The 10,623-nt window shown below is 42.8% G+C and overlaps 1 protein-coding gene across 1 annotated transcript; it reads right to left on the reverse strand.

The window, feature by feature from the left end:
- Nucleotides 1–2,845: 2,845 nt before the first annotated feature.
- On the reverse strand, nt 2,846–8,704 carry cnppd1 (cyclin Pas1/PHO80 domain containing 1). Its single transcript, XM_018765544.2, has 8 exons — nt 8,515–8,704; nt 7,620–7,722; nt 6,707–6,788; nt 6,488–6,608; nt 5,765–5,893; nt 5,592–5,653; nt 4,937–5,054; nt 2,846–4,779 (listed from the first exon to the last, which is right to left on the reverse strand). The coding sequence occupies exons 1-8, from the start codon at nt 8,575–8,577 to the stop codon at nt 4,198–4,200; spliced, it is 1,260 nt and encodes a 419-aa protein (XP_018621060.1). The 5' UTR covers nt 8,578–8,704; the 3' UTR covers nt 2,846–4,197.
- Between the last annotated feature and the right edge of the window lie 1,919 nt (nt 8,705–10,623).

The following is a 10,623-nucleotide window of genomic DNA, read 5'->3' on the forward strand; positions in this document are numbered from 1 at the left end:
GGCCTGTGTGTACACAACAGTGACAGTGAGGAGTGTAGGCCAAAGTGAAAACAGGCGATGAGCAGCTCGCAGCTCCCGGCGGGGCCACGGGGGTCAGGACAGAGAGTCCCAGACACTAGAGCACAAGTCTCGGCTGGCACTTCTGTTGACTCAACACATAGCCTTACCTAGAAATTTCAGTTTTATACTTGCGAACATGGATATAACTGGATCCTGATCCTGCGGCACCAAGGAATAATATTTACCCTCAGCTGATAATATCAGTCTCAAATGCTTTTTCTTGCTGGGGTCACTAAGACTCATGGCCTAGGAGCAGAAAAATGTATTTATGCATGTATAAAATGTACTTGTACACATAAATATTTTTATGTGTATAGTTATGATCATTGTGTTTGATTCAGCAAAAATAGGTTAATCAACAATACCCGAAACCACTAAAAAGGCAAGTGTTGACTTCGCACTCCAACCTCACATACCCACTGCTTACAGAGCTAAAGTTTCCCTTCTTCGGGATGTCTTACTCCAAGACTTGCGCAGGCATGGTGACTATTACACTTTCAATGTGACATTACAGATGCTGGTATTTTTAGCTCCTGTGACCGGATGGTTATGTGACTTCGTGCAACTGTGGCTAATCGTCCCAATGGCGACGGCGGGTGCAGCCAAGCTGGGGATGGGTACAGGTGTCAATGAACACTGAAATTTATGGCAAACGATAGTACAATGACAGGGCGTTTCCTGTCCAACAACTGGTACCTTCATTACAGGATTCCGACGTATAAAGTCTGTTTAAAGTAAGAAAGTTGACCTTTTTGATGTTGTCATGTCTGGGTATTTTTTGACAAAGGGTGGTTGAACGGTTTGACTGATAAAAACAAACATCTTATTATTGACCATTTCGTCAAGTTCCCGGTCTGATTCTTAAGGGTTCCTTGGGTTCAACAGCATCTGCTTCATTTTTTTGGGGGTTTCACAAGTGGTTATTTCACAACTCCTTGACTCATTTCCAGTGAAAACCTTACAAACATTACTGAGAAAAAACTCCACTGAACTACACAAAACTGCAGTGATTAAGTTTTTTGTCCAGAATATTAACACCATCTGCTTCACCACAAAGCGAGACACATATGGCCCAAGATTTATTACCTTGTAAATTAGGCCTACACAAAGACAAACCATGTTTACAGAGGTAATAACTAGAGTAGTGAATTCTTAATCATACCCACAATAAAGGATATGGGCAGAAAATAAGGGAGGTTGAAAAATAGGACCCGAGGTGGTACCCAGGTGAACCCCTTGAGCATACCACTGTCTTGAATACAAAGGGAGGCACTGCTCACATGGTCTCTGATGCCCCCTGCAGGCTTAATAGGACTAGTGATTTCACATTTACATCTGTTCATTTACACACACACGCACAAAGTCTGAAACCGCTTGTCCCAAGCGAGGTCGCGGCGAACCTGAGCCTTACCCGGCAACACAGGGTGCAAGGCTGGAGTGGGGAGGGACACACCCTGGACAGGACATCAGTCTGTCCCAAGGGACCCCAAACAGGACTGAAACCCCAGACCCAACAGAGAGTGAGACCCAGCCAAGTCTGTCACGCCACAGCGCCCCCTCTCTATTCATTTAGTAAATGCATTTCTCCAACTTGGTAAACAAAAGTGCATTTCACCGACAGAAGAAGTGATAGACATGCAGACACACAATTTCTAAAGTAACTAACACCATTTTTGCCAGCACACATGATAAAAACAGAAAAATTTCTGACAGCTCCTTCGCACATTTCAGTAACATACTTTGAGTAAATAACCAACTCGTAGGTTGTGGATTAACTGTAATAGTTACCGATTACTGAGAGACTGACTCACACTCTCTCTCTCTCTCTCTCATATATATATATATATATATATAGTACTGTGCAAAATTCTTGGGCACTTTGAATATTTGTTTTAGACAATTATTTAATGTCTTCTGTGTTGCCAGGTTAGGCTCTGGCTCCCTGTGACCCCGTGTGAGACAAGTGGTTCAGACAATGTGTGTGTGTGTGTGTGTGTGTGTGAATTAGTGTCATATAGGAAAGAGCATATTTTAGATTTCCAAGTATTCCTTTTGCAAAAAGTTAGTATTATAGTAAGGGTTTTGTATGTCGTTAAAGAAAGAAAGTATACACTGTCTGAGACCTTTTGTCTTAAGTGGGGTTACGGCGAACTGAAGCCTAACCCAGCAACACAAGGCGTAAGGTTGGAGGGAGAAGGGACACATCCACGACGGGACACCAGTCCATTGCAAGGTACCTCAAGCAGGACTTGACTCCCAGACCTGCCAGAGAGCAGGACTCGGCCAAGGCCATTGCGAACCCACTCGGGACAAGCAGTTGTTGACGATGGATGGTTACTAAGCTTTGTAGGAAGTTTATTAAGAGGATTATTTTCGGAAGCATTCTCACTTTACAGCTTTTTTCCCCAACCACATGCCTATAACTTTTGCACAGTACTGTATATAAAAATAGAATTAAAAAAAAAATCTCCCTCTCACCCCCACATGGGGTGGTATATGTCTTCCTCAAGCTTGGGTCCTCTACCAGCAGCCATGGAGTTTGAAGGTTCTGTGCCATATCTTAGCTGTTCCTAGGACTGCACTCTTCTGGAGAGAGACTTCAGATGTTGTTCCCAGAATTTGCTGTAGCCACTTTCCCAGTTGTGTTGAAACAGTGCAAGCAGGAAACAACAGTTAGAAACAAAAACATATCTGCATAAAATTTTGCAAAATGTGTTGACACTTCTTTTAAAGTGAGAAATGGTATATAGATCTCCTTCCTATAAAAGGATAACAAGACACTCAGTACAGCCTTACTGCACTCCACTTTTATTTCCACTTGCAGTAATCCCTGTACAGCTCACTGCTCACAGTTCACATCATGCTGGTTCCAAAAATAAAAATAAAGGCATCCAAAAATGCTTCACATGAATGCTTCAGATTTTAAGAAAGGTTTCACCTCTTTCCTTTGTTCAGTAGAGGTCCGTTATACCCATCTCTGACATTATCAATGCTCAAAAGTCCTCAAAGATACTGCAACACTGTAAGCAGGACTACAAAACCCAAAATTTGTGAATCAATGCCCATAGTCCAGTTTCCCAACATTTTAGGAATATTTCAGGAACCTTTACCCCATGGAAGTGGGCACACTGTAAATTTCACAAATAGCTCCAAAATACTTCTCAGTACCAAACTGTTTATATAAAATAAAATTAAAAAAAAAAACATGCACTATTATAGCTTTTTATAGCAGAACGAAGTATCTAGCTCACTGCCCCATGGAAATGCAGAATCAAATATGCATAGTAACAAATTTGCCCAGCTAATTTCAAACCATTAACACTCAACTATGCTTTTCTCACTTTGCCATTCACCGTTTTACCACTACAGATGTACTTAATTACATATTTTGTTTAGATTTTCTCCCTTGTTTCATGATGTGTAAAAACAAGTTTTTAAAGTACAAGAATATCTTATCAAAACTAAGCATACTATACAGATTTTAAAAACTTTTATGGAACTTATGCAAATCTAAGTGGAAGAACCGGCTACTATAAAATAGGTAGAAATTTTAAAATGTGCTAAGAAAATGTGTGCACTTGTAAAACAAGCTCAGATTATGTTTACAAATGTTTACAAACAAAAGCATAAGGCAGACAAGTCCCAATACAATATTATCTATTGCCCTTTAAGTGACAACATAATCTTTTAAAATAATTTTTATCCCTCACAAAGTGCAGTGTAGCCTCTTGAAAGAAAGCTGTATATTTACATATATCATTACAGAAACAAAGGTATAACTTCTGCCAGAAGCTGAATGACAAGAGTGAGGTAAAGCAGATTTTCATGGGGTAATTACTGTAAACAAAACATTACAGAGGTGAAACAAAGACATAAGGGGAACAACAGTCAATAGTGACATACAGGAAGACCAATGCTTTGTTTAATTTATTAGAAGGGCCAAGCAGTGGCTCTCCCTCTATACCAACAGGTGGTGGGATTAGGTGAGTGATGAGCACCAGGTTTAAAAACTGCACTGTATCTGGTTAGCTTTAGAGGTTTTCACGCTAAAGAAAGACTACATGACCCCATTTTTCATTCTCAATAATTATGAACTCACCCTTCTAGAATTCAACAGCCACCCACAACTCCAGTTCTCTAGCTTGGCATTAAGAGTGCTTGGAGCTTCCCATAGGGCACCATGGACTCCAGACAGCAAGGCTGAACTCCAAAGGGAAAGGAGGTGCTCAAAAAGGGGTTGTGTATCTTAAGTTCTGTGGTATGAAGATAAGAGGTCAGAGTTTGGGCAACGAAAGGTGGAGACTTTGTGGCGTAGCTAACAGATCCATTAAGTGCTCTGCACTGCAGGGGAGACAGGGGGCCCAGGCAGTGGGAGCAGACCAGAGTGGAGGTGGAACTATCGCGGTCTTGTACAGGCTCTGAATAGGTCAATGAGGCAAGCAGTGAGTCCCAGAAGCAAAGTGGTGAGGTAGGTGACGAAAGGGCAGCTATTGAGGTGGTACACCTCTTCTGACTGTTGTTTCCCAGGATGCAGGTGGGCAGGCTGGATGCTGAAGTAATAGGTTCCTGGAGAAGTCCCACGGGATCTGTGGAGCTCTGGAGGCTGACGGCACAAAAGGGTCCACGAGCCTTGGGACAGACCACATGTTGTAGCACTGCAGATGAGGCGATAAGGCCTGCTACACTGGTCAAGTACACCAATCCAAGCATGCAGGTCAGCTGTAGGAAGGTAGGAAAGGTTGTTATAGCAGCGTTTAGGAAATTTTACTAAAATCAGCCACATGTGCAAAATAACAAATGTGCTTTGCCACATTCAGACCTCTAGTAAAACAGTAAAGTTCTCTACAGTGTGAATTACTTGCTCGAGACTTCTCACCTTTGTGAAGTGCTGGTAGACTGCCATGAACACCTGTTGCCACGCTGACTGCTCCAGCAGCACGCACATGTCAGTGTATGTAAACCACCCCCTACTTAAGCCCTGCTTCTGTGCTATGCTGCAAAAATGTAAGGTGGAATGAGCACTAAGCCATACAAACACATGAATACAAAATAAAAGCACAATGCTGAATAAAATCCTGTGCTGTTGCTGAGCAGTGACTGCCTATTTCTTTATCAGCTGTTCTGCTATTAGTCACTAAAACATGTGGAAAAAAATAACAGATGGCTCTGATCTTTGAATCCCCACCTTGTTACTTCCAAAACCTCAATATGGCCAGTGGGCACACGGATCTAGAAACATCCTTTATATTAAAACCCATTAATTCCCAGAAGACAAACTATTTGGTATATTTTGTACAATAAGGTAATAAAATGGTACACTTTTGAGGACTTAAAGGCAAAGCAAGAAACCACACCTGCAGATGCCAAAAATAAAACTTTGCTATTAAAATATACTGCTATGCAGACATTTCACACACAAAAAAAGATAGTGTTGAGTCAAGTACCTGTGAAAACTATGAAATATCAAAATATTAACATGTAACATGAGACTATTCCTTGAAAAAAGTTAGCAAGATAAGAGACACACATACGTGGTTTCAAGACGAGCCAGTATATCATAGAATTCCCTAGGTTCAGCATACAGACTCCAGTCCTAGAGGACATGAAACAAAAATTTGTAACAGCACTTACTGCTCAAACCAGGTATCAGCAGATGTTTGCCTGTATTGCATAAAAGAATCTGAATTTATGCAACATTGCTTACAATGGCTTTAAGGAAATTCATCTCCAAGGTGTTGACAGTCTGGACGTCCAGCTTCCCAGCAGCCCCCCACTCATCATTGAACACCTCTTCCTCCTCTCCCTCATCATACAGATACTTGCTGGCAACCATCTATAAAAAGGAACAATTAAAAACACTTAAGTTGATCCCTGACTCCTCAAATAACCCTGAAAGAGAGAAAAAACAGGTTACATCCATCATTTAGTCCTGTCCTGTAAGTACATTAGAACAAAATATGAAGCCATAGCCCATTAGTTAGTTACACATGTCCACAAATAACACAACAGAAAGTCTGAAAATTAAGAAACTGATACTATGACCAGAAATCCAGATCACTGCAGCTGATTTCAAGCTTTCATTGTTTTTATAGAAAAGCTTTCACAAGGGTTACTGCTTCAGTAAACATAATGGCAGGGGGGCTTTGGTGGCGCAGTGGGTTGGACCGGGTCCTACTCTCCGGTGGGTCTGGCATTCAAGTCCCGCTTGGGGTGCCTTGCAACGGCCTGGCGTTCTGTCCTGGGTGTGTCCTTTCCCCCTCCAGCCTTTCGCCCTGTGTTGCTCGGTTAGGCTCCGGCTCCCCGCGACCCCGTATAGTACAAGCGGTTTCAGATGATGTGTGTGTGTGTGTGCAAACATAATGGCTTTCAAAGTTGGCAGTCTTACAGAATTTACTATAATTTCTTAAACAAGCTATGTTTCATGTACCATTGAGATCAGGAAGAGGTCAGAAGAAGAAATCTGCTGAAGGTATTCAGGGTTTCTATGTCGGAGCCTTTCGATGTAGACAAGGGCCAGCATCATGGCGCAGGGCGAGATGCATGCCTCCCTAGAACACAAATGTCTGGTTAACACTAAATGGCACGGTCACTCTGTACAATCTAAAACTACACAGGCAGTCTTTATTCTACTTCCTAGGCAACCTACCTTGCAACGTGTGCAGCGTACTTCTTCTGAAGCTTTCGAATCGGACTCGGGGCAGATTTCTGAAGTAGTTCAACAGCAATGTCTGAGGTGTAAAAAAAAAAAAAAAAAAAAAGGACCTTTAATTAGCTATTCAGATAGGTCAGAAAATGAGTGCATGAACTGAAATTTAACGTATGGTTTTGTGTCCTTAATGGATGTTAAACAGCAATAGATCCCTCATCACTTGACTTCTAGATATGCCTCTACAATAACAGTACAGTACAAATTAATTGTATATAGATTAAAAAAAGCTTGTGTATTACTGTTACTATAACATTAGCTACAGGTAAATCAGACTGATTTATTAATATAACCCTGTTCTAGTAATTACACTGGGACTTGTACAAGAAAAATGATTTAGTTCAACCTTTAAGTGTTACAGAAAATACATGTTTAGGAAAATTTAACCGTTATTTTTATCCCCAGTGACGGTATTCTAATCTCTAACAGAGAACGCAAATATCCATGAACTTTCAAAGGTCGTAAACTGATAAACTAGAGAGGACATCCATCCTCTATCAATAACCACTTATTCAATGCAAGGCCATGAGGGTCTGAAGCCTATCCTGGAACCACAGGGGCTAAGACAGGGTACACCACAACCGTTCACACACACACATACATATATAAAGGGTAACCTATAATTACTAATTCACTTATGAAAGGTCTTTGAAATGTGGGAGGAAACTGGAACACTGAGAAGAAACCCACAAGACACGGACAGAACATTCCAAGTCTGTAAACACAGTCCAAGAGCTGTAACACACCCGTGCTACGTACTGTGGCATCTCACCGACCCGACCTCTTAGTGATGACATCCATTCACCATTAAGAAATTAAAGGATGATGACTTACACATTTCCCGTTCACTCACCTGTAACAGGGCAGGAGAGCGCATCCAGAGTGCAGTCCTTCTCCAGTCCATAGTATAGGCGCTTCCTAACTCGTTCAGACAGCTTCTGATGACTAGGAAGAAACTACAGGGGAGGAAGAAGAAAGAAAAAAAAAAAAACACACCCATACACGACCTTTATTAATTAAACTGTACCTGTGTGTCACACACAGTGAGTGTCATTAAATAAAATACGACGCTGAAACGGCGCTGTACAGATAAAACAAGTATTTCTTCAAGCACTCAAGTTGCTACAATGTTATATATTCAACCACGTAAGAATCATTTCGTGAAATACACATTTTATCAACAAGTCAACTCAAGTCCTTTGCTAGGAAACCGTAGCCTAGCTACAGAACTGTTTACTTCACTACTTCTCTGCACAGCAGTGACTAGTACTACTACTAGTTACTCTGCTAGTACTGTGAATTCGTTATTTTGCACGGAAGTTTACTATCAGACATTATTTCACTGCTACTTTCACTACCAAAAACACTGTATTTGTCGAGATAATATCGTGTCTCCCTCACGTTAACTTGTTTAGCCATTAACTGCGGCACTCCGTAGGCCTTGGCCTCACCCCACAGGCCTTACAGAAGCCTCGGACTCGCCTACAACCGTAAGGGAATGAAAAGGCCCAAATAGCGGAATTCGGGGCGAGACAAGTCCCACTGAAGCACAGTTCGATGTACAGACACACTTTGACTTTTTTATAATCAACTTCAACAAAACAGTATTTTAAATTTAAGGATAAGAAAAGTGCATTTCTCTTACTTTAGGCTTATGGAAGCGAAAGTCGTTATTTCTGTGAAAATGTTAGCAGCCTGGCTAACGAACATCAGTCGGTCCGTCCGCCACTCTTAGCACTTTAACTTACCGAAAACTCCTGGAAGTCAGAAAGCGAAAATGTCCGCTCGTCAAATAGCTCCCCGAAATTCATTGTCCACGGGCTTCGAGGGGGGGGCGCTGGGAAGCTCAGATTCCAGGTGAGACCCTCCGAGCAGAAGCTAACAGTAGGGTCCGGACCGCAGAGCCGCGAGCAACGAGCGACGTCACACTTCCCGCTGAGGCGCCAATAGCGGAACGGGCGGCACGAGAGGGCGTCGAGTGTCACTGTAATTACACTAGAACTGTGTGAAATGTGTGAAATACACGTACCATCCCAGAGATTCTCTCAAATATCCATTTAAACATAACCAATAAAACTTCCGCTCTTTGCTGTGTATTTTCTTTACATTGCTAATAAAATGTTTCATTCCGCTACTTGTAAATAGTTTAGCGACAAAAACCGTTTCTGAATATTTTGTAACTGCACAAGGATCCTTTGCGCATAAGCTTACTGAGATGCCAAGAATATGTGAATGGTCCCCCGTTATTAATATTTTACTGTTGCTTAAATTTGTTGTCTAAATTTAAATGCGTACTTTATTTCGGACCGAATTAATTTTAACTGCTTCAGTTGTTGGTTGTATATTCGAATTTACAATATATGTGTCCGGTACACAATGACAATGGATGTTTCACGATTTATATTTAACTTAAGATTTACAAACGCGTCGGTAACTGAAACAAACAGACTAAATGACTACACATTCCAACTAAACTAAGACAGCAGTATAAGTGCAAGTGAAAATGTCCTGAGGAAAAATGACACACATAACTGTCGTACATCAGTTTGTTTTAGTAAAGTCCCACGTAAATGTCTCATCTAGTCTTTTCCTCCAAACATGGACATTCAACTCCCTTTTCGTTTCCATACTAAATATGATTACAGGGGGGTGCCCCCTTTCCCACGCGTCCCGGTGGCTCGAGGAGCGCGTACGAGGTACCACGTGTCCAGCGCGCCTCTGACAGGTACATGTCCCTCGCGCTCACACTCGGTCGGTCGCGCGCGCGCTCTCTCTCTCCTCCCTCGCGCCGCTCGCACCCTTCACACTCGCCCCGGGACGGAGTGACGGCTGCGGATGAGTCTGTGTGCGCGCGCTGCTCCGACCCCTTAGACGCGCGTGTCTGATGAGAGAACGGAGGACTTTGCACTCTCGCGCGAGGAGCTTCATGAGCAATGGGAAGGTAAAGAAGAAAGGATAAGAGAGCAGAGCAGAGGAGAGGAGGGAAAAACTTCTGCAAACTTGTTTAAGACGCTCACGGAGACCCACCTTCAAGTGATAAGGCCAGTTGGAACAGCTCGGGGACCATGCATTCCCAGTGGATTTTCCAGTGGACTCTTCTGATCTTCTCTCCATGCTTCACCCAGTGCTGGGACCCTCCAGCTAAATTCACCAAGGTGGACCTGTGGGCAAAACGCGGGTTCCAGTATGTGAAGATGACCCTGTGCAGAAGGGTGTCCTTCTTGATGGAAAGTGAGTGTGAGAAGTTCTCCAAGGTCCACCCCAGCGGGGTGGCCGTGTACCTCTCCCGGCCTGCCTCGGACCAAGTCCTGACCATCCTGCCGGACACCCACCCAGGGGGTCTCCACTCTGTCCAGCACGGCCCCAGACTCTTGTTTCCAGTCGCAGGGGGTCCGAGGAGACCCCAGCGCTTTTCGCCAGGCTCCAGCGCCCACGATGCCGTGCTGGTGCTGGACCCCAGCCCTGAAGAGACCTTCGGACATCCCCTTGTCCTTTTTCACCTGGATTTCAATGTGACCAGGAGAAAATGCAGCCACATGGGTGGACTTCTTCTGGGTAAGTTTCTCTTAAACAGAGCAAATATGAAAAGTGCGAGGCACTGGGCTCATGTTTTTATTCACATTTCTGGTGCCGTTCATTTTTACATCACTCAGTTAAACTTTTAAGGGTGGCATATACATACACACACACGTATACAGTACTGTAATTATCCACCTTCTGCCATCAAGACACTTTTGAATATTTTAAGATGTTTTCTTCAGAGATGATAGACCAATATAGTGTCAGGATGAAATACCGATTTTTATTGTCCAGATTCTCCAAAATAAGCATTTTTTCACCCGATGCACCCTCATCCC

This window comes from Scleropages formosus, chromosome 14 (assembly GCF_900964775.1).
Source record: "Scleropages formosus chromosome 14, fSclFor1.1, whole genome shotgun sequence".
Classification (NCBI taxonomy): Eukaryota; Metazoa; Chordata; class Actinopteri; order Osteoglossiformes; family Osteoglossidae; genus Scleropages; species Scleropages formosus.